The sequence below is a fragment of the Melopsittacus undulatus genome, chromosome 4 (assembly GCF_012275295.1).
Source record: "Melopsittacus undulatus isolate bMelUnd1 chromosome 4, bMelUnd1.mat.Z, whole genome shotgun sequence".
Taxonomy (NCBI): domain Eukaryota; kingdom Metazoa; phylum Chordata; class Aves; order Psittaciformes; family Psittaculidae; genus Melopsittacus; species Melopsittacus undulatus.
The window spans coordinates 80,020,007-80,045,648 of record NC_047530.1 but is presented as its reverse complement, the minus strand read 5'-3'; the positions used below and the strand labels follow the sequence as shown (position 1 = coordinate 80,045,648).

The 25,642-nt window shown below is 38.1% G+C and overlaps 1 protein-coding gene across 1 annotated transcript in view; it reads right to left on the bottom strand.

The window, feature by feature from the left end:
* Nucleotides 1–25,642, bottom strand: part of NCKAP5 (NCK associated protein 5) — a 388,757-nt gene that overhangs the window by 44,114 nt on the left and 319,001 nt on the right. Inside the window, exons 12-15 of the mRNA XM_005153771.3 lie at nt 22,595–22,786; nt 18,231–22,087; nt 17,355–17,532; nt 13,081–13,159 (exon numbers count right to left, since the gene is read on the bottom strand). Of these exons, the coding sequence (XP_005153828.2) occupies nt 13,081–13,159; nt 17,355–17,532; nt 18,231–22,087; nt 22,595–22,786 (4,306 nt within the window). The remainder of the gene's footprint in view (nt 1–13,080; nt 13,160–17,354; nt 17,533–18,230; nt 22,088–22,594; nt 22,787–25,642) is intronic.

The following is a 25,642-nucleotide window of genomic DNA, read 5'->3' as shown; positions in this document are numbered from 1 at the left end:
TTATTTTAGTAACATCACTGGTTTTTGTTTATTGGTACAAAATTAAAGCCAAATGAATATGAGATGAGGCTTTAAATAATTTATTTTTAGATCTGCCCTGCAGATGGCTTTACTTAAGGGCACTACTAACAAACAGTTACAAATATACATGCACACCTGAAACAGACTGATTTTATTTCTTAATTAATGAAGTGAAAACTCATTAACAGAGTGAGCACAGAGACCTTTGAGAAACTTTTAGGTGAACTCTAATCTTTTCATTTTGGTACTCACATTCAACTCCTCCAAACCAGCTGAATCACTATGAAACTAACTGCATGCAAGCAGGATTTGATAAGAAACCATCACAATTTTAAAGCCAGAAGAATTAACAGAGATCTTACTCAGGAAGTCTATTTTTTGCCAGGAAAAAAAACAAACACCAAAGGCAATGTTATATGGTGCTACAAAAATTGTTAGAATGTCCATTCTGAAACAATATACTGGACCTCTTTGCATATTAAACACAGGAAGTGGGGAAATTACTCACTATAAATATATTTGATTTCTTTTTCTTTTTGTAATAGTGGATTGTCCAAACACTGAGAAATTCTCAGGTTCACCTAGTAGTAAAAATAAGCATGAATTCTATAGGTATTATTTCTCTACTGTAGTGATTTCTTTTTTGAAAAACCTGTTTTTCTGTGACCTGCTATCATGCTTAACTGCACAATCAAATGTCAACAATTCAGGTCTTTGACTGAAGATATGAATCAAAGATCCTTAAACTCAATTAAAAATTGGCAAAGATAAGAGCAAAATTAGGAAAAGGCATACTATCATTAGAATGAGAATTTGGAAAAGCAGATAGTGGTACAGCTCAAATATAATTGATAATATATGTAAAAATATATTTTTCATAAAATTTCTACAGAGTCCATGTGAACACAGTTGAAACAAATGTTTAAAATAATTCAAGACATTTCAGTTTCTCAGTTTTACTTCAGGTATATGAATTAGAGTTAATAGGAAATGCATGACTGAAGCTACATACACACATCTACAGATGGTCTCAGCCAGAAGCAAAAAATATGTAAAGTAGAAAAGTTTCAAACAGAAGGACTTATACTGCTACAGAGAATACTGGCATGTACTATCCTGTGATAAGTATGATAATCAGCCACAGTCTTGATTTGAGTGATAAAAACTAATATAGACTGGGCCAGACTGTAAAGTAGCGTAAATCAACATAGAAGCATTAACTTCAGAGCTGAAGAACTCAACAATCCTGTTTAATTGACATTTTAAGCCTGAATGAGACCAACAGATTCTCAGTATCTCGAATAATAATTAGACTCTATCCTATATATAATGTATAAAAAGCCACACTTCTTGTTCTACTGACAAAATTTGGTATTTCTGGGTGAGTAAATGTAATGATAAAGAAGGAAATTAACAGCAAATCATTGTGGCTAATAAGGAGGTGTTGATCCAAAATATTAATTTTCTTCACAGAAGGAAGACAAGCTAGACAGTAGGCTGCGGCGGTGCTGCAGAAGAATTGGTGATTAGACAGGTGCTATGTGTACTATCTTTTAAAGTACAAAGAAATGATTTGTCTTTGCCAGACTGTGAAGAAGGTAAGCTGACATAAATTGGAAGACACTAATAGATGTTAGTTTCTTATTATTCACATTGGCAAGGTTCTCCATCATCATCACGGAATGTAAGCAATAGCTTGAAAATTACACAGAAAGTTACATACTACTATCATAGGCTCCTTTAGATCATCATTTCAAAATTATTCCCTGCATAAATACCCAAATGCCAAATGAGAGTCAAGAACACAGTACTGAAGACAGAGCTCACCCCATTTCTAGTGGCTCAAGTCCACATAATGCCACTTCTCTCACAGCTCTCTCCATTCTGCAGAGTAGCCTGTTCACCTTTCCACCCATACAGGAAACACACATTAATAAAATTCCACTGAAAAGATGCAGAGCAACAGAGTAGAAGGAGAGGATATTTAATTAGCTGTATGCACCAGTGTGAGCTATATCTGATGAGCAAGTCCTGGGATGGTAAATGCTAAATGCTGCTCCACACCATCCTGGAAGGCCACTCAACAGCCTGACCACAACAAATCTCATGTAACATGAATATTAGGGCATAAGAACACAGGAATGCTAAGTGTTGTGTAAAGCCTCACAAAGAAATGGTGCATTGGTCATGGACACATTTAGAACAGTATCTCTGAAGATATTCAAAACCCAACTGATGAAGTCCCTGAGCAAGATGACCTCCAACCTATGTGCTTCTAGGGGTATACTTCTACACACAAGACTGTCAGTTGGTTTTGCAATGCCTACTAGTTAATAAGTAAGATTTCCCCTCAGTGATGCCTCAATTTAGCTACTCTGGTTCAGAAAAGTAAGATAATAACAGACACAGGTAATTTCAGTAGTACTGAAGGATCAGAAAATGAAGATCAGGAAAAGGGAAGAACAGTGCTTGATAATTACATTGAAATATAACTGCTTTTGGACATTAGCTGGAAGCATGAAATGGCACAAACTTTGAGGAACATAAAGTAAAAATTTAACTGCTTTTTACCCAGCCAAGTTCAGTTTTGTTTATGCGCTTTCACACATGCCTCCTATCTGAAGTATTCTGAGGACATTGAGATCATGATAGATAAGGAAATATGAGGGCCTCTCCCATATCTTTCAGATTCCTTGTGGCACTAGGGTTTGAGGCTTCTTTGTTTGTTTGGTATGGGCTTTTTTTTTTTTTTGTGTGCTTGTGAGTTTGGGTTTTTTAAATGACGTTTGCATCCTGATGTTGCTAGAATCAAGCACGTTATTTTAGTATTTATTAATTCATCATTGTTTTAGCAATTGGGAACCTAGCCCTTTGGATTAACATCCAAGCTAGTTACATATAGCAAGTTAGCACGTTAAATTGCCTGCTATACTTAAACCCTATTTCAAAGCTCCAGCCCAGGAAGCACATGCATACTAAAGCAACACAATCTACAGGTTTAGCACATACCTGTCAGGTTCCACATTCACAAAGGGCTTTAGAAAATGGCTTTGTACTGATGTACAAATTGCATGCATACTTGTGCTGCTACTCATGTACAGAACATTAATGAAAAATAGAATACCTTATACAGTTTGCATCAAAATATAACATTTTTAAGCTTTCAGATTCAAAATAAGAACAGACACAGGCTGGAAACAGATTTGGTGGTAACTGGTTTTGTTTGATGGCTTTTACAGACAGCAACTTCACATATAGAGACTTCTAGGTATTCCACAGCTCTACTGGGTGGTGATGGGCAAGATAAGCCAAACATTTTTCCTTTATTTGATCACATGTAATTGAATGATTCTACTGGTATATCAGTGATAAGATGATACTAAATGGTTCTTCTCAACTTCTGTAAATGGCCTGGTGAAAGGGAACAACAGTGACAGTGATAAGTTGTTTTCTCAGAAACTGATACTTCATGACAAGAGAGGATTTCTTTTGTGGTCAAAATACATTTTATCAGTTGAATACTGTTCTTCATTAAATGCATCAAAGGCATCCAAGGAATTGCCTGACATTTAAGCAACTTCTGGATTATACTTTCTCTTCTCCACAGTGATGTGCATCACCACACTTTACTGAACTCACAGTCTGTAATACAGATCATTTTGTTGACTGTCTTCCCTCTGTCACTTATTCTGTTACATTTATCTCAGTAATTCATTACAGACTTCATGTAATCAGTCTACAGGTTTTGAGGGTTCTTTAATGAAAATGTATTTGCTCAAATATGTCAGGTTTAATGGACATGCTTTTGGATGATGCATGTCAGACAAAGTAATTATCACATTAATCAGGCATGTTTCCTTCCCATTCTTTGACAAAGAGAAAACATGAATTCAATAGCCGTTTACTTAGTACTCAAGTAAAAACACCCAAAGTTCTAGTATTTTACATGATGGTGGATAAATCCAAGTCTTTTGTTTAGTAAAAGTATTTTTTCTTGTCTTACTGGAAACTTGGTGCAAGTGTATTTATATGAGGGTGGTGAGACATTGGAACAGGTTGCCCAGAGAAGATGTTGCTGCCCCACCCCTGAAAATCATACAATACTTAGGGTTGGAAAGAACCTTAAGATCATCTAGTTCCAATCCCAATGCCATGAGTAGGGACACCTCACACTAAACCATATCACCCAAGGCTCTGTCCAACCTGGCCTTGAACAACGCCAGGGATGAAGCATTCACAACTTCCCTGGGCAACCCATTCCAGTGCCTCACAACCCTTACAGTAAAGAAATCCTTCCTTATATCCAGTCTAAACCTCTCGTTTAAGTTTTAATCCGTTACCCCTTCTGCTATCACTACAGTCCCTAATGAAGAGTCCCTCCCCAGCATCCCTGTAGGCCCCCTTCAGATACTGGAAGGCTGCTAGGAGGTCTTCACGCAGCCTTCTCTAGGCTCAACAGACCCAACTTTCTCAGCCTATCTTCATATGGGAGGTGCTCCAGGCCCCTGATCGTCCTCGTGGCCTCCTCTGGACTTGTTCCAACAGTTCCATGTCCTTTTCATGTTCAGAACACCAGAACTGCACACAATACTGCAAGTGAGGTGACATGAGGGCAGAGTAGAGGGGCAGGATCACCTCCTTTGACCTGCTGGTCACGCTCCTTTTGATGCAGCCCAGGATACAGTTGGCTTTCTGGGCTGTGAGCACACACTGAGGCTGGCTCATGTTAATTTTCTCATCAACCAACACTCCCAAGTCCTTCTTCACAGGGCTGCTCTGAATCTCTTCTCTGCCCAACCTGTAGCTGTGCCTTGGATTGCTCTGACCCAGGTGTAGGACCTTGCACTTGGCATGGTTAAACTTCATAAGGCTGGCATCAGCCCACCTCACAAGTGTGTCAAGGTCCCTCTGAATGGCATTCCTTCCCTCCAGCATATCAACAGAACCACACAGCTTGGTGTCATCGGCAAACTTGCTGAGGGCACACTCAATCCCACTGTCCACGTCAGCAGCAAAGATGTTGAATAAGACCGGTCCCAACAACGATCCCTGAGGGACATCACTTGTTACTGGTTTCCAGCTGGACATTGAGCCATTGACCACAAGTCTGCGTGCGGCCATCCAGACAGTTTTTTATCCACTCAGTGGTCCACCTATCAAATTGATGTCTCTCCAATTTAGAGACAAGGATGTTGTGTGGGACAGTGTCAAATGCTTTGCACAAGTCCAGGTAGATGACATCAACTGTTCTACCCCTGTCCATCAGTTCTGTAGTCCCATCATAGAAGGCCACCAAATTGGTCAGGCAGGATTTCCCCTTAGTGAAGCCATGCTGGATGTCCCCAAGCACCTTGTTGTTTTTCATGTGCCTTAGCATGCTTTCCAGGAGAATCTGCTCCAAGATTTTGCCAGGCACAGAGGTGAGACTGACTGCTCTGTAATTCCCTGGGTCACCCATTTTCCCCTTCTTGAAAATGGGAGTTATATTTCCCTTTTTCCTAGTTGTCGGGAACTTCACCTGACTGCCATGATTTTTCAAATATGATGGCCAGTGGCTTAGCAACTTCATTCGCTAGCTCCTTCAGGACCCGCGGATGGGTTTCATCAGCTCCCATGGACTTGTGTACGTTCAGGTTCTTAAGACGACCTTGAATCAGATCCTCTCCTACAGTGGGCCCAAGGTCTTCATTCTCTCAGTCTCTGCGTCTGCCTTCTAAGACTTGGGTGGTGTGGTCAGAGCATTTGCCAGTGAACAATGAAGCAAAGAAGTCATTAAGTACCTCAGCCTTCTCCAAATCCAGGGTAGTCAGTACACCTGATAGCTTCCGGAGAGGTCCCACATTGTCCCTAGTCTGTCTTTTATTTGCAATGTAATTATAAAATCCCTTCCTGTTATCTTTCACATACCTAGCCAAGTTTAATTCTAACTGGGCCTAATTTTCTAAAGCTAGGTTGTAACAGGCTTTGAGAAACCTGGTCTAGTGGAAGGTGTTCCTGCCCATGACAGGGGAGTTGGAAATAGATGATCTATAAGGTCCCTTCCAACCCAAACCACTCTATGATTTTATGATTCTACGATTATTAAGCAGATGAACTGCTGTTGTTTTCACCAGGCTTTGGAATACGCCAGTAGATAACTTATATAATTAAGCATTATGAATAGGTAAATTAAATGGCATATTCAGAAACAGATTTTGAAACACACTTTTTCAGTTCCAGTGTTCATCAGATTCAGATTCAGAATAAATACAGAAAAAAAAAAAAGGCAGGCTCTGTATTGTTGTCTAGAGTTTTGGGGAGTCAGATAATGAACAATACTGGGGCACCTCATAAGCCAAAAAGAGTGACCAGTGCTTTTAAACGATGTAGGTGAACAAATATGACAGCAAAAGTGAGACAAGAATATCTCAGCAGTAAATGGGTAAAACCATATAGAAGAATTTGAATGAAAAGAGGAGACAAAGATCAACAAATTTACCTGAACTACTCAAAAGAATGCAGCCCTTCTCCTAATAGAAAAGTCTGCTTATGTAGTGTGTTTTTTTTATCATATCTGTAGCTTCCCAGCTCACGTTCCCTATTACTGGGTAATGCCTTTCCCAGATCTTTGCACGTGAATCCAAGCCATCATATACAGTTTCATAGTGTGGTTACTAAAACAATATCAGAATACACAGATAAGACTATGATCTTTATTACTGATACCTCAATGCAAAAAAATTATAATGTGGACGTTTCATTCTAAGTCAAATCCACCCAGATCTATATATGTCCTTTGTTTGCTATTGGTGTACCTATAAAATTGCTATCAAGTTGCTAGCAACTTATCTATAAAACTTGGTATGAATGACATTCCTGGTTTCTACTGAAAACGTAATTTGGTCACTTTGCTGCATATAAAGCTTAATTGGGTGGACTTTGAAACACAATGCAACATTATAAAATACCAACAACGCTTTCTTTCTGGAACATTAGGCAACTAAAGGATTCAACCAAATGTTCTCTAAAGAAGCCAAATTCAAAAAGTGGCTTAAAAGACAGATCTTCCCTTTTCTGACCAGACTGCCTTATATTAAACTGCAAAAGCCTTCTGCAAGGTTGTTCTTGGGAAGTAGGAAAAAATGATGATAAAGCCTGCTATAAAGCAGATGATTATCAAGAACTTTAATGGAATTGAGCGCTGGGCTACAGCAGAGCTACAAAAGAATCCCTTGACCTCAGTGTGTGCTTTTGTTATAGCACAAAGGAGCAAAGTCTACAATGCACTTTTAATGTTGCTTTGATAGTGAGTAAGCCCAACCCTCTATCTAGCTTTTCAAAACCCTTTTAAGTAGCTGCAGGCATTTTCTCTGTATTATAGAAATGGCAGTATCTACAAAGCTCCCATTTAATGCTGGATGAATCAATTCTGAGCGACTGGCCTGGACCTCTAATGAAAATTTGACAAAAATTAGACCAAATTGTTTCTTCAAAGTTTCAAAAATTCTGACTATATTTATCTTCATAATCTTCGCCTGGCTTTGAGTCTGACTTGGAATACTCCAAACAAACAACAGGGGTCAATGCCACAGCTAAATTCTTTCCAACAGCTATGAATCTTTCTACTGTGGATTCTAGCCCCACATTGCCTCTGGGAATTAACTCCCAACACAGCTTCAGTAGGTAGTATCTTGTGCTTCCAACAGAGCAGGTATTACCAACAACACCCTGATATATTTTGGATTTCTCTTGCCAATTCTTGCTTATCAAGTATTTGCTCTCTAAAGTACCCATAATGCTCAAGTGAAATGCAGATATATTCAGATTATTTATTTATTTTTATTAGTGATGTCATTCCAAGGAGAAAGCCTACCTGCAGTGATGTCCCTGCTGTCAAAGTTCAGCAGGCTTTCATTAAAGAAAGAATCTGTCCCTTTAGTTCAAGTGACATATTAAAGGTACTATCTGAGAGCAAAAACTCTCCAGTTCAATAAAATAACTCCTTTATAAGAACTGTCCATGCTTTCATGTACTCCCTGAAGTTTTGTGCTTTAGACCAGAAGCACTTGTTTGACTAATTTAGAAATGGCTAATGTTAGAATGATCACTGCAAATCCACTATGGTGAATAAACATATTCACACATAGAAATATCTGTGACCAAAAAAATTACAAAATAAAAAATTAAAAAAATAATATTTCTTTTTATTGAATCCTGACTATAAATTTAAGAACTTGAGACCTTCTCAGACACCTCTTATAAGCCTATGTAGGCTGGTGAATATATGCTGAGAATGTGTTTTGTGTGAAGCTGGGTTAGGGTTAGGGTTAGCAAATTAGCAAAAGGCACATTCAATATTAACTCACTTCTCTAGCAAACTTTTCACCCATCCGGAATGACAAACAGAAAACTAGACCCAGAGAAATTATAATCATACATCTTTCATACATGGGGTTTGGAAAACCACCAAAGCATTGATGTCTGAGAAAACAGCACACAGTCTTTCCTTTTTCAGCCTCAGCACAGGTTTACATCAACACCGAAGGATGATATGATTAATTATGACTAAGTTTACTCTTCATTACGGATACATATTCCTAAAAAAAAAAAAAACCCAAGGCCAGGAACCTTTTATTTTGTGTAGGCACCTGTATAGCCAAAAAAAACTTCTGTTCCTTCAAGGTGTCTGTATTTTATCCATAAAAAAATGAATATTATAATCAAGGAAACTACCTTTGGCATGACTGCTACTGTATAACATAGTATTTTCATGTTAAGTTCTCTGCCAGAGTGAATTCTACAGTAATTAGCATTCGTTTGCTTGTGTCATGGATTTCTGGCTTTTCCCTTGAAGCTGTTTGTCATGGTTTAAGCTGAGCCAATAACTCAGAACGATGCAGCCGCTCACTCACTCCCCTCCCTTTCTTCTTCCACCCTCTCAGAGGAATGGGGAGGAGAATTGAAGGAATATAAATCCCAGGGGTTGAGGTAAGAACAGTCTAGTAACTAAGGTACAATACAAAACCACTACTATTACCACTAATGATAAAAACTATGATAAGGGAAATAACAAGGGGAGAGAATATAAAACTAAAAGGAGAAAGTAACAAAAGAAAAACAATAAACACAAGCGATGAACAATACAATTGCTCACCACCTGCCAAATGATACCCATCCTGACCTGAGCAGCAATCTGAGCCTCCCGGGTAACTCCGTCCAGTTTATATATACTGGGCATGATGTGCTGTGGTATGGAATGCCCCTTTGGCTAGTTTGGGTAGGGGTCTTGTCTCTGCTTCCTCCCAGCTTCCTGTGCCCCTCCTCCCTGGCAGAGCATGAGACTGAAAATCCTTGATACTTAGCAACAACTAAAAACATCAATGTGTTATCAGTGTTGTTCTCAGACTAAAGTCAAAACCACAGCACTGCACCAGCTACTAAGATGGAAAAAAATAACTGTTACAGCCCAAGCCAGGACAGTGTTTATTACTGAAAAATCTTTAATGCATTATAATTAATGCATTCACACTTTCCCAGGAGAGGCTGCTAATTTGGAACAGTAGCTGAATTTTAGTTACAAGAATATTTGGAGACCCTGCTGCACCTGTCTGAGCTGGGGAGTCCCACATGACATGAAGGGAAAGTCAACCTTGTTATGATGTCCTTCCTCATACTCGGTACTTTAGGATTTCCCACTTCATCGCTCTTTCAAAATCCAGCTACTTGAAACAGGCTTGAGAAAGGAGCTCTGGACCTGAAAGTGATGCTCAGGGATTCTTAGGTCTCCTGTCAGTGTGAAGTGGCAGCACAGGTAGCATTTCTGCTGCTAGGATCACATCTGGTATTCACACTGACAATACAGCAAAAGCATCCAGGGAGTAATGTATTTTTGTTTTACATTTAAAAAAAAAGTTTTAAATATATGTTTAAATACAATATAGACTGCTTCTTATGGAAATGATCACGTGCTCCTGAGATACAGGTATACTAGAAGAGAAATTTTATATCACACTCCATTCTTTCAATTTAGCAAATCTAAAGTCGGCTAAATACTGGAATTTGTTTATAACAACTAATAATGAATTGAAAACCTAGCAACTGGCATTTTACATGTTTTTTATATAACATACCTAGGAGTTATCTCATTATTAGAACGTGATGAACCAGCATTGTCTTACCTGATATCAAGCTTGAAGACTGTTCAGTTATATGTGTGTGTTTATTATCTAACTGGGCAGAACTGATGTCAATTTAGGTATTTTACAGTGGTAACTACAGCAACATATTTTTCCTATTATGTAGAGAACAGCTTCCCTGCTTAATCGTAGCCTTTCTACATCTTCTAGACTTTCAGCAATATTTTGTTAACAGTTTAGATCAAAACCAGTGGAACAAACTCATTAATGTACAGCTACAAAACCACAGTGGCCTTTGGTTTGGGGTTTTTTCTTTAATTACTGCTTACAATAGTGAAGAATGCAGTAAGAAACTTAAAGGCCACTGAAATTTTCAAGATTTCAAAGATGTTCCTGTTCTGAAGACATACACACCACACCTCCGTACTCTCCCCCTATCCCTCCCCCCCCGCCCCCCCCGTGAAGCTGTTCCATGAAAAAGACAGACCACAAGCCTCCACCAGGCCCTCTTTGACCAAAGGACCTGGCTCATGTGCTTGACGGCAGCAAGGCTCAGCATTTACAGAGCCATCCTTCCTGTATAATTCCCTTCTGCTTCTGACAACCAGAAGCCTAGGAGTTGATAACAAAGCAAGCCAAATTTGTCTCTTTCCCATCTCAGGTAATTCTCCATACCAACAAGTACTTTATAATCTTTACAAGTTCTTCATTTTGTATGGCTTTGACTGAAAACTGCAAGGTGACATGGCAAATGTTCCAAATGAATGTTTCCTAAAGCTGAATAGAGTTTCAGTCCTGAAAAAAACCCAGTGTCTTTCTATGAAATTCTCTGTACTAGAAAAAAGCCAGGACCTCTGTCAAAGAATTTGGTAAAAGAATCTGAGTATGACCTAGGAAATCTTGCTATCCACAAAGAGCAATGCAACATGCAGCATAAAAAAATACAAATGTAAGATAAAATATTGCCTGATGAGAAAGGACCAAAACACAGCATGATACTGATATAGCAGTAATCAGGAAGCACACTTAGATCCATGCTTCTAATTTCCTAAGCTTGGGCTTGTCCTGCTCAAGTAAGTAATCACTGGTACACCCTGCATTAGGACTCACTGTGCTGATGTTAACAAATTTGCCTAGATTTGTATTATTTTTACTGTGCCAATACAACCTATTTTATATAACGTCCCCCATCATCAGAACTTCCTGACATTAACAGCTAGATCCTCAGAGCAATTTCCTTGTGTTACTCTAGATGCTTTGACAAGGAAGACAGGGATATCTGTCATCCTGTGTTGAGCATTTAAGAGATGGCATGGTCTAAGGGAAAGAAGATGCTTTTGCAATTGGTATAATTCAGATGATGAAAAACTCTTTGTACAAGCTATAGGAATTTCCCAAGGGCAGCACTGCCTGTAGCACTGCTCTGTACTCACTGTAGCATTACTTACTGTGGACCTGGATAGACCTGGGCCACAGACCTACCTGTCACTTTATTGATGTCATCAGCCCTAAAATAAGTGAAGAAAAAGCTCCTGTCTTTGCAAAAAAGGACTCTGGTGCACAGGAGGACTGGACCCACAGAGATGACCTCTCCAAACTGAGGGCCTCATGAACTTAAGGCACAACTGAATTCTGACTTTGGGGAATGCCAACCAAGCTGCTCCAGAACCACTATATCCTGTCAGAGACTCAGATTTGGTGCCTGTAGGAGAAGCAAAACAACATTCTCAAAAGCCACCTGCATAACATATTACAGGATGTACTACCAAAGTAATATGTTGAAATATATAACAATTAGGTCTCAGCCACAACCACCAATTATACTGATGAACACCAACGAAGCACTGGTGTCTGAAAAGAAAAAAGCTCTGCAAATAGCTGTTTTCAATTGTTCAGTATCTGAATTGAAAAATGAAAACCAAACGTTTGACATCAATTCAAAGTAGAAGTTTTGAGAACTTTGGAATGGAGACAGAATAATTTTGAGGGAAAATAATTCTGAACAATCTCGAGTGAGTTACTCTTTTTTTGACAATTCTGAGTAACAGAAAGTAAGTCTTTAACTCACAGAGTGAGGAGTATGTATTTCTCTTTTCAGGACTAGTGCCTACCCACTCACAGAATTCCTTCACTGCATTGGTTGAAGTTCTTGTTATTTGGTTGCTGTATTGGAGCTAAGTTATGGCTGGGTTCATAGAGAGAAGAGTTTTAGGGATCTTTTCAGCAAGTAAGACAGCCAGAGTTTATTTGGCTGAATTTGAGACTGAAAAGGATGTTGAAGTCAATACAGTATGCAAACATTTTCCTACTACCTCAAAGAGAAATGTATTTCAACATGATACCTCTGTTCAGCCACACTTCCTAGACTGACAATATTAGTGAAACAAAAGAGCTTCTGGCTAGCCAAATCACTTACAGTGACCTGAAAACACCGACTTAGATTCTAACTATTGCTGCAGTCTCTGCCTACAAAGGGAACAGCTTTAAGGTCTTTTGAACAGACACCTGTTTTGCTACTCCTTCTGATTTAGTTTATTACAGAAATTATTCTGCTATTCAGAATTTTATTCAGAATTTTATTAATTCAAGGCCAGGTGACAGAGTTACAGCATATCAGTAATATTTCCACTGAAAGTATCATGCACAACTACCCTTCAGTTAAGCCACTGTATGTAATCAACTAGGTTTGGAGGCTGAAATGATCTTTCTTGGCCAGATTCCAAAGCCCTTCTGTCAGCATTGAACTGACCCACAACTGCTAATGGTATGTACACATTTTTTTACATAGTTGGTGAAATCAGGTTATCCAGGAACAGAGCTAAATGAATGCTAAAGCTAACATTAGGTGGGCAAACAAATAAAGTAATAGGAATTGAACATATTTGGGGTTTATTTTCCTAAGAACTGACAGCAATAAAATTCAGCATGAAACATAATTTTGTACCTATCACATGACTCTGACATGTAGTCCTTGTCATGGTGTCCTCCTCTTCTTCTTGCAGGTTTTCTGTGACTACTTTAGCCTGTACATAGTACAACAACAAAAGTGAAGAAAATCTGTGACTCAGTTATGTTGCTTCAGGATAACTAGAGAATATATTTTCAGAAATAAACCAGAATTACAGGGCAGCTAAGAGTGGAAGAGTTCATTCTATGAACAGTATCTGAGGATAACAACTTTAACTTCATTCAAAGTCAAAATATGCAGCAATCAAAAAAATACCCTTGGAAAATGTAATTCCTCAAATGGAAAACTCTTTTCTGCAGTTGTTCTGACCTCTCTACTTCTCTCTAGAAATACCATGTTTCACATTTTAAGCAAAAAAAAAAGTGAACTTAATACATGATATGGTATCTCTGCAGTTCAGTTTGCAAACACAGAACTTTGGCATTTTTGTATCCATGCCTATTTAAAAGCAATGATTAGCTAAACAGAGAGAAAATTTAAGAATGCAGGGCACACTAAGAGCCTGCATGCTTTATTCAAGTATGTGTTAATCAAATCCCCTAGATATTCTATTTTTCAGCTGAAGGCATATTTTTTGCTGTTCTTCTGCACTGTTTCCCAAGTGTATATATAATCTGGGTATCTTCCTAGCATACAGTGAAAACCCCTTCCATTACATGCCATCAGCAACCATAATTCAGATCCAGGGACATATTTTTCTGCGATGATACATAAATCAAACAGGAATGAAGATACTTTCAGGGTGATGAGAGGAGGAAAGTCAGCACTGCAGAAAAAAATATTTTCAATATCTGTCTCATAGATTTTAATTTATTTATTAATCCCTCTGCTGTTTTAAACTGCTTACAGCACATCCACAATAACATTAAATATCTTCTGCAATATAAACCAATAGAATTTATCATAATTTGCACGCCATATCCTTGACCATAGGGTATATTCTGCTTGTTTGGCTTACACTAGTAGCCTTATTGACCTCCTGTGACTAGCCTCAGTAAGACATGAAAGACTCGCTCTCCATCTAAATAAAGCGCATTTATAATCTCCTAATCCCAGAGATCTGATTGCATCTTTTTTTCTTCTGAAGTAACGCTCTTCAGGCTATGGAAAATTAAGACCAGAGTATGTGATCATGCAAAGAATAGGCAGAACAATTTCTCACATTTGCAGACTGCATGGCAGTCTGTGGCTTACTGCTGATGTGACATTTCACAGTATTAGGACAGATCTCTGGGTATTCCCCAAACACACAGACTGCAGACAGACAGTGCTACACAAAGCTCCCAGTGTCTCGATTTTGGTGCCACACTTCCACCTCACAAAGTAAAGCCCATGGCTTTTCTAAATTACACTGGGCTGTAATAAAATCACATAGATGAAATGAAGCAGTGCAGCACAAAAATGATTGTATCTCACCTTAAGCTCCAGCCAAGGACAGGAAAAAGTATTGGAGAATGTGGAATATCCTTGGTGTGGGCTAAAGGATTATGTATTTCTGTTGGCTGGCCTTTAGAACAGAGTGCTTTTTTGATGAACACTAACGGGAAGCGTATCCCTCTGAAGGTGAAAGCACAAGGCCGCCATTGGAGGATCATTGCTTTTTCCATAAATTCAGTGGCAGTCAAGCAATAACATTCTTTGCATGAACAGAATCAGATGTAATTGGTGCATATGTTACAGTGCAATAGTGCCCCAAGTCTTTACCTGGCACATCATAAGGGAAGAGATTTAATCATCAAAAATTAAATAGGCTTTAAAGGAAAAACTTGCTAGGAAATTAATGTTAAAAAATGTTATGGCCAGGATTCAAAGAAGCCGTATATGTGATATGCAGTTTTGAAATAACAGCAGCTTCGACACTAAACCTGTATGATTGAATGCACTTTGCATTGTTCAAAAAAGAAATCTTCATAGTTTAGGGCTTTTCAAAAGATTTATGCTGTTTTCTCTGAAAGAATTTGTTTTGTCTTTTTTACAAGCAAAAAAATGCACAACAGGCCATACTACTGCATGTGACTTTTCAGTCACAGCTGTCTCACAGTTCTTTGAAATCTGCTTCAAAGTAAGCAGACACCAAAGAATAACTGGAAATTATAGTAATAAGATGCATGAACTCTGAATTTAAAAACTTTGCATTGTTTTTCTTGTAGAAGTTTGGAGGACAAGATGAAATATCACATACTGAGGAATCTTAAGGTATATCTCTTTCACAGGTTAGCATTAAGAACTGTAAGCATGGTTTTAGTACTGTTATTCTAAATGCCTCCGGTCTTTTGGCACTAGGTATTTCTTTCAGAAATTCAGTGACACAAAAAAACATAACATGAAACTCAAAAAGATGAAGCATATTATGTAACTTAATCTTAAAAAACAATACAAAAAATACAAGGGAGTGTATTGTATATGATAGGTAATGCCTTTTCCCTGTAACTAAAATGCCCTTAATAATGAAATAGTATAATTAGCAGTTCTCCATTATTTTTGTATACTAAGAACAATCTTTGTAGTTACCTGGTAAAACAAAGCATGTTTCTTGAACATATACTAGAGTTCTAAATGACTATTACTGCTATGTTTAGAGAGATTTCACAAAATGACAGACAAAAAGCACAGCAAATTATTCCAGCATTAGAAAATAATGAGTCAGAGAGAAACTGCAGAAGCAGTGTGCAGAGTTTTTTGTACTTCTGTACAGTGAAGATATACCTTAAGCTGTCAGGACCATATTAAATGGGGCATAGTTAAAACTGAGTGGCTCTGATAAGGAGCTCTGCTTTGCTATCAAAGTTCTAGATCAGTTGGATTGAATTTCCTGCATATTGCACATTTCCAGACTTTCATTCTCTCTCTTTCCTTTCAGTGACACTACAAGGACAGCCTTAGATATGCTTATAATTTGTGGCTTTATAATGCAGGAGACATCTACATTTTGAAAGAAGAGATGATACCACAGGAATCAGGAGGAAAAAGTTTTCAAACACATTAATTCTGCATATGTTCACTGTTAAGTTTTAAAAATGACCTTGCAGATGTTCTTAGAAAAGACATTAGCATTAAAGTAAAACAACACTTGCCTGAAGTTGAAACTATGCATAGGATATGTGAACCTCAAGCATCTTAAATATCAGTACTAATCTAAGAGTTTTTCCAGTTCCCATTATGAAGCTTTTTGAAATTTGTTTTACCCTTGAAACACATCCCAAAGAATTTGTGTTTCAAATTCTCTCAGATGAAATAGTTGCATGTGCTGTACTTCAGTAACTCAGTTTTATCAGAACAACAAAAGTGATAGCCTTAACTTCATGATCAGCACTGCATTCGGCACAGGTTTTCAGTCTATTTGGTGGAAATTGTGATTATTGTTAATAATCACCATAAGAATGTGGTCAAGACAGCTATCAGGAATGCTTATCAAGTTAAAATATCTCTGTTTTCCTGGTACTTGGACTTTAAAACATCATGGAAAAGGCCCCTTCTGGGCAAGAAATTGCTCACTAAATTCTATGTTAATAGAAGCTTCACAAGGAAGTGCACCCATTCAGTCTGACTTTGGGTCCTTGACTGCATGTATACACGCTGCAGAAAAGTTAGCCACTCACAAAACCTTTCAAAAACCAGAATCCAATACCTAACAAAAAATAAATTTGTTTTTCTTCTAAATTGCATCATTACTTTCTGGGTAACTTGGTGTATGAGATATACTTAGTACCTTATTGAAGCATAAAACTAACTACAGGGCATTAAATGTAGATTTTTCCATGGTTCAGAGACATGGGTCAAAAGTACGGTTTTGCTTTTGAAAGACTCTCTCTTAAGTAACAAATATTCTCAAACATGGTCAAATACTTTGCCTCTTTTGCATCAGCAGTGCGCTTTTTAGGTTAAATGATTTCTATAATGTTCAGAGGAATGTTAACACTGGCATGCAATTTTCAGGGAAAGGGGGAAAAATGATAAAAAAAAAAGATCCCATTATTTCACTCTACTAGATTATGATTATAGCACCATTGTGCATGTATCTCCATTGGAACTGAACTGCCAGCAGAAGCAGTAGGATCTTCATGAGTACCGTATAATCTGGCCTGTATTTAAACTGCCAACTTTATTATTAATTCACAATTCTCTAGCTACACAAAATCCTTCTATCATATATAAACAGCTATTGTCCCGTTTGTCTCTACTGACAGTTAGGAGCACCTCCAGAAGTTAAAAAAGAACATAATAATGTTTTCATATACCAAATCACTTACCAGGGTCTGATTCTGCATTTCCATATCAGGTTTTGTGTTGCTGTTTTTCTTGTGGTTTCCTTGAGAGTTAATAGAGTTGCCGTGAAGAGAGGAGCCCTGGGAGCTGCCCTTCGACACACTCCTGTAGGAAACATTATTTGATCCACTTTCTGTCTGCTGAGCTGCTTTCTTATCAACTCTGCAGGTAGAGAGTGATTCCTCTGATAAATTACATTGCCCTTCTTCAATCACTCTACTTTCCCATTCCTTTAATGTTTAAAGTAACCTCTCTGTATCTTTCTGTCTCTAAACCTTTGAGTGATAAATGTTTCTAACTAGCCTTGATCAAACCTGTCACTTACAATTTCAGGTAGTATATCAATTTAGCCTTTCACATATAATGATTTATATTATATTTAGGACTCCTGTGGGGCAAACTTGAAAACACAATATAGCAATTGTTAAGTTCTGTGAGTGAAGGTTGTGGTAGCTAGAAATTTAATTAATTCTGACTAGTTACCAAATATATGTCTGCTGGTTACAATACATGAAGATGGAATACATTGAAACATGTACCTAAATATTCTCAATCTTTACACACCATCTGCTTAGATTCTCAATTTCTGGAATAATTTGAATTTCTATCAACTTGGATGTAACTTGCCATTCTTTAATTTCAAAGACCACTGGTTTGGTTAACAAAGTAACGAACAAAATTATCATCTCATTATTAATGTTTTGGGGGTCTTTTTTGCAGAGATTAACATCCTGATTGTCTACCTAGTAATTACTACTATGCATTCTTAGCCTATGAGAAACACATTGAACTTAGTATTTGATCAGCTGTAAACCTACAGTGTACAACACCACATCTCGAACTGTGTTCCAGAGTTTTACCTGTTCAAAAGCTCTTTCATAAAACTGTCTTTTGGTGAGAATGTAGATGTGCTGGAACCTTTGCCTTGCTCACACTCAATCTCACCAGGAGTGTCTTGTGAAGGTTTCAGAATTCTGCTGTCCATGGCATCAGCTAAAATATCACCATTGTCTGCTTTCCTGTTAATTTCATTTTCTGTTTCACAGTGTTGTTCAGTTTTCCTTTTTTCTTTTTTTCTCTCCAATTTTGCCTGCTTAATTCCAAATCCTGAAATTCTTGTATCTTTTTTTTCTACCTTTGTTTTAGGATCATCAGTCTTTCGGCTACTCAGTGCTGGGAGCTTACTCTTTCGAAAGCCAAACCAACTAGCTATAGAGGGCCCAGTCCTTTGTTTAGTCTCTGTTGTGGGAGATTTAGTTTGTCCCTGACCCTTCTGCACATTTTCTTGGATGCATAGCATGACTTTTTCCTCTATTGTAGGTTGTAGAGCTGTGGAACTCAAAATATTGGCACCCTTCTCAGGGAGTTCTGCTAACTGTAAACACATTTGCTGATTTTGTGACTTTGTTGCTTCCAGTTTCTGAGAACACTTTATTCCACCTGAGCTTTGAAATGATGAAGATTGTTTGGAAGATACAGAAACTGATGCTTCTAGTTCTAGTTCCAGTTCTGCTGGTAGAACACTTTTTTTACTATGAGCTTCATGTTGAAAACTTTCAGTGCTTTTCTCACTCTGGGCAGACAGGCTGCGTGGATCTTTCTGAGAAAATGGTTTGTTTCCATTGCATTTTGAAGCGCTGTGAAACAGGTCTAGTTTTGGAGATGATCTGAAGGGCAGTTTGCTTGGGCTTCCATGCTGGCTATTACAACTAGTTGTATTTCCAAGAGAGCCTTGTCTAGAATAGGAATTTTCTGTGGTTTTAGGAGTATATGAAAGAGTCACTGGTGTCACTGCTGACCCAGGAATGGGCTTGATTTGAAGTCCTTCCATAGATGAGTTCTGCCTTGTTAGAGAATTTCCTCTATCAGAAGTGTTTGTAATAATCTGAGTGCGCACTTTCCCAAAACCTTCTGTTGCAGGGGCAGAAGGCTTTTCCCCTGTATGAATGCTGAAACTCTGACTGCGAGCTTTTGCTCCATTCATGCCCAGAGCTGGCTTCAAGTGTGACTTGTTACTAGAAGAAACAGATCTCTTAACTAATTTGTTTTCTAATCCATCTACTCTGTCTACCACCAAGTTGCAGTTTTCATGTGAATGATGTGATGCTGCATTCATACTAAGTCCCACAGTAAAATTGTGTTTTACTTCAATATCAGACTTAGAGTCTTTTAATTCAGCATCCATTGTACTTTCACTGGTTACACATATAGATTCATTTTGCTTGTACTTACTTGAACTCACATTACTTTTGGAAGCTGCATTTATACTGTCTTTTTCCTGTTTCCCTGGTACAGTAGAACTCTTGCGAAGCTGGGGAGATTTGACAAATAATTTCAGTCCTACAGGGAGACGGGTTTTCATTCCTTTCTCATTAGAGTTTTGGGTAGCATGTGCAGTTTCACTATCATGAAACAGTGTTGACAATGGGGAATTGTTTACCTGAGATAGTAAAGGCTCACTTGTGCTTGTGGTATGACATTGAGGAGTTGCAGGGAGAATGTTTGGCATCTTTTGTGTCTGATCTACCCCACTGTCACAGGAAATACCTTTTTTGCTGGAATATGTGTCTTGTGAAGAAGCTGTTTCCAGTGATGGAAAACCTAGAGAAAAGGACCTGGCTGTTTGAAAATCTGTGTTAGGAAATTCACGATTCCTGTGGAGACCCAGCTGATTAGGGCTTTTTGGGCAGACTTGCTTTGTGGAAACATTGGGAAGTTCTTGGCATGCACTATGGGGTTGCTGAGATATGCTCTTATTTTGCATAATTACTTCTGCATTTTCTTGAAGGCAAGATAATTCAATTTTGGCCCCAGAAGATGCATTTTCTGTTCGCAGTTCATGACTAGATTGATTATGAAAGCCAGAGTTCACAGCTCCTTTTGATGATGATGATTTCAGTATATTTTTTGCTGTTTCACTGGGACCAGCTTCTCCTAACTTTACAACTACAGGTGGTGAATGAGCACAATCAGGCCGAATCAACAAGGATGTTGACCTCCCTGGAGGAAGGGGTGGGGATGGTGATCGGGTTTCTACAGTTGCTAAATGACAATGAAAGTCTCTAGTTGGAGGTTCTCCATAGTCACTGGGCTCTATAAGGTGCTGAGGCAACAGTGGTGATGCTGGATTCTGACTCTTTGGATACTTTGAACGGTCACTTCTGCCTGGATGTTTCAAGCTAGGCAGAGGGTGGACAGGGGTCTTTGGAACCTGAAAGTCGACCTTTGAGTCAAAATTATGAGGTGGACTTTGTGCCTTTTTGAATCTTGAAAGCTTTACAGGTGGCAGAGCAGGTGATTTTTCAAGGGCTGTAGGGCCTACTGCTTCAGCTACAGGTGTGTCCCCATTCTCTGTCATCACAGTTTTTTGTGGAGAAAATTTACCTCTGCTTGGTATTTTAGTCAAGTTTGGCTTTTGATTGATTCCTGAATGCACAATGGAGCTTGAATTGGCCTTGTATGTTGCATCATACACTGGCTTCACTAGTTTTTGTCGTGGAGTATTTTGCAGCATCATTCTTCCACAGTGTGAAGATTCATTGCAGGTCATGGGGACAACTGTGTTTTTATTCCCTGTATTATCTTCAAGAGTCTTTTCCTCAGTTTCATCTTCAGGTCTTTCTAAAGAACTGTAGTTTCTAGTATTGGTTCCTGTCTGCAAACCAGTTATTCCCTGAGGTATAAATTCAGTATACCCTGCACTGGATGTAGTTCGTGGCTGGTTGACTGAAATTTCATTTCTTGTTACAGTGACAACTCCAGTTTGATGTGAGCTGAATTCAATCGGCTCACCATCCTCAGCATCAAATATTACTGTAATGCACTCTTCAGAAGAGGTCTTTTTTATAACCTTTTGTTGTTTAATGAAATTACATGTCTTTGGCCTAATGTCTGAGGGAGCAGATATCTTTTTTTCCTCCTTGTCAGTAGATACAAACTGAGAATTCTCTGTGTCTTTGAGCATGTCAGAGGTCTTTGTATACTTCTCAGTAAAAGGAGTTGCTAATAAATCTGATGGACTTTTCTCATCACTGCTTTCTATATGCAATTCATCCAAGACTTCATTGTCATCAGTATCTGAAAGCTGAAAATTAAGGTCCTTCCAGCCTATATTAGCATGGCTTTGATATAACTGTAACTCAGGCAGCTTTGTTCTGGTGCATGATTTTACTTCTGCCTGAAATCCACTGACAAAACTAGTCAATTTTTCAGGTCTTTCCTTTGAATTAAAGTATGAACTTCTTTCTGACAAGTGTTTCCTATTAGGATCCCAGTCAAAGAGACTATCAGAAATGCTGTGTGTTAATTTGTTACAATAGGTCCTGCAGTCTTTGCTTGGTACTTCCTGCAGGAACAGTAAGGATGAAGAGTCGTCATCTGCATCATCATGTGAATCTGAATCATAAGTGAATGCTTTGTTATGTTCAATACAAATACTTCCTACTTCTGTTGGCTTACAGTAAGTCTGTTCATTATGGCCACCACATTTAACTCCAGGGGAATATATTCCTTCATTAGAGTTCATGCAATCCTTGTAACCCCATCTTGATATTACTGAAGGTGATTCAAGTAATATTTTTTTCTTCTGTAATTTCTTCAGCCCTTCTAAGATATGGTTTTCCTTGATACGAGTTGGAGGTAGATCATCTGCAGGACTTGAGAGGTTGCTTGGGAGCGAAGAGCCAACACTTACTCTTTTATCCCAGCTCACAGATGACTGTTGAAACGAAATAAAATTCACATGTTACTCACACAAGCTGTTAATAAAAAGTATTACCATTTTAGAAAACAGATATAGGAGTTGCATAGAGTATTACATTTCCTCCATTGCTATTAATAGCAATGCTCTTTTTTAATAAAGGATTTCATAGTGGTGTGAAGGCTACAGCGCATTTAAAACCTGTAGGAAGAACAATATGAATAGAAGGATTAAGATAAAGAAGAAGAGCAATTTGGACTGTGAAAGACAGAATGAATGTCAGAATAAATGAGGAAACAGTGAGTAAAGCGGAGGGATAAAGGAATTGTTAAAGAAGAATTAAAAGGGGGAGAGTGAAAGGGATGATGACATTTGGGACAGAATCCTTACTGAGTTTGGTGACAACTGTTTTAAATATAAAAGAGAGAGGAAAGTGAAAAAAAATCTCTGAAATAGGCAGCTTTTCAATTTATCTTGTTTCAGATTAATTGACGCTAATAAATGAAGAAAATAAATTTGATTTACCCTTTTGCTGCATGTCTTTCCATCATTCCACGTGTAGGAAGAACCGCTGGAATATTCACTGCAAGCACTTGAGAGGGAGAGTTCACTGCTACTGCAGCTGCTCCGGGGATACAGGTGGCTAGGACCTGTCATATTTAATTGACTCTGGCATTTCAAAATGGGTATACTGGATTTCACATTCTGCTGGCGTTCCTAAAATATGAGAATAGAAATATCTTATGGGTGGAAAAAGATCATTTAACTTCCTCTTGATTAAGAAGGACAAAGAAAAAGCAAGTAAGCTACTTATGCATTCCTGTTATGCCATTAGTATCTGGTGAATTTAATACCGAGAACTAAATTACAGATTGCTAAAATTCGTCAGGGCCAAAATCCACAATCCTCCATATTTTCTTCTTTAGTCTCAAACCAATATTCTGCTATTCTTATACTAATGATTATTCTGAGTCTATTTGAATTATGCTTTGTATATAAGCAGCGTGCCAGAGTAAGATACAGAAAACAAAGTTATAAGAATACAAGTACATCTTGACAACTGCATTATAGCCCTACAATATAACTGATGAGGCTGTGCACCCCAGACAAGGTAAATTAATTTAGTATCCCAGCCAGAATGTCCACTGAGAATGGAATCTCTCCATTACAGTCTAATTTTGGTTTCCTATCTAGTTCAAAGCTTTGTCTAAGAAACTCTCTGACGTAGGACAATCCATCTTTGTGTCACTTGCAGACAGCTGAAGCTTCTTGCTTATGCAATTTATTGACACTTTATGGCTGCCTTCAGTACTTGTGTAGTTATCGCCCTTCTCCAAACGCAATTTCAGCTGACTGTGACTAAGTGCCAGCTTTGAAGAAGAGAGTAATGAAGAGCAGATAGCACTTTAGGTAAAATATTAAACCTCTGTAGGAGTATCTAGGATGCCTTTAATTTGTTTTCAAACTAATACTCTTGTGCCTAACAGTGTTAGAGCTTCCTTAATGTTAAGTGCTTGCACCATTCTATTATGCTATTCTCCAGCTCCCTTACAGAGTCAGACATCTTTTTAATTACCAGGAATGCCAGACAGAATTACAGGGCTACCTGAAAGCAGGTTGTAGTGAGGTAGGGGTTGGTCTCTTCTCCCAAATATCAAGCAATAGGATGAGAAGAAACAGCCTCAAGTTGTTTCAGGGGATGTTGAGTGTTAGGAAAAGTTTCTTCACTGAAAGGCTTGTTAAGCATTGGAACAGGCTGCCCAGGGAAGTGGTGGAGTCACCATCCCTGGAAGTATTTAAAATATGTATATAGGTGGCACTTAGTGATATGGTTTGGTGGTGGACATGGCAGTATTAGGTTAATAGTTGGACATGATGATTTTAAGGTTTTTTTCCAACCTAAATGATTCTATGATTCTATATGACTCTGTTTCATAAAACTGCTTCAGGTTTCACTAAAGCAAGCTCAAAATATATTTATTGATTTTGCTGTTAGATATACCCCAAACTAATTTTGCTTAGATAAAAATTTTACATTTATATTCAAGAAGACACAAGAAATATGAAGTTATTGAATCCACAATACAATTATTGAAACTATATATGCACTAGACACAGCTTCTTCATGCTAATCTCAAAAAAAAAAATGCTGTTTGTAAGGTGCTTCTCATACACTAACATGTTTGTTGCCCTTCTGCTAATTTCTTCCATTTATTCTCCCATGTCCTCCCATTTATTACTACAAGGGTTGAACCTTTTTTCAGTTAAACGGGAGAGAGCAGAAATTTTACTGCTGAGGAGTTCATCAGTACAGCTGCTCATTGCTCAACTGACATAATAATGTTCTGTTTTTGACAAACGTAACTACAGGGCAAACCATTATTCTCTGTCACAGGCAAAACCTATGCATGGGAAAATCATTTAGAGGTAGCAAGAGCACATTTCACCTCTGGGAATTATTGCTACATGTCCTCCTATGAAGTCAAATGGATGCAAGAGGAGTAGCTTTTAAATTCACAGATCTGGGAAGAATATATCTTTCACTGTGAGGCAGGCTGATGACTGTGTTTTGGGCTCTGAAACAGACTTTCTTGCTTTGTTGAGACAAATTACTCATTATTTATGACATTGTGGCTCACAAAGGAGACCCTCTCTTATCAGCTTCCACAGCTAGGACAGTGTCATTCCCTGTAAGGCTGACTATAAACAGGCCATTGGCAGCATCTGCTTCTTTTGGCTATTTTGCTGTCTTTCAGCTATGGCACTGGGAAAACATGTCATGTCAAATTTCTGCCCTTTATACATGGCTATGTCCCAGTCATCACAGTGTGTAATGGAAGGATGCCTGTAAAATTCTTTCCTACGAGAGTCTCATGTTGGACAAAAGACGAGATCACAGTGTACTGACAAGTATTGCCTTCCCCTCCTGTCATCTTCAGCTAGTCTGAGAGCCTTTCCATCTCCTCACTGTTTCCTTTTCACTTAAAGAGAGGAGAAAGGCCTTTGGTACTACAGCTTTAGCAGTGAGAAAAATGGAGATACCCAAGGAAAGCGAAAGAACAGTGTATTACTGTAATCATCTGTATTGTTCAAGAAAGGAGATGTGCAAAAAATATCACACCATTACATATGCTGAAGTAGGATATCCACCCAATTTCTACACTGTATTCAGATCACTGAGGGTGGAATTTTCCCATGCAATTTGCCTTTATTTTTGTAATCATCCAAGAAAGTACTCTGAATAATATTTTTATGATGCACTCATTAAATATCAACGCATACATGTCTGTAACTAACATGGTGAAATTTTAATTTTTTTTGTAATTAAGACTCTTAAGTCATTACCTTTAATGAAATTTAAAAGGCCTGAATGCAGTATTGCAATTTAAACACACCATTTTCACTAGAGATTACAGAAAATGGAATCAGACTGTTAGACAAAAAACTATGTTAGAAAAACCTAACCTGAAGGCTTAATTACATATCAAGCAAAAGTGGTTAGCATTTTTGTGAACCTCTGAAACAATGCCTTTTCATTAAAGTATGTATTACAAAGGAGATTACATTTTTGTT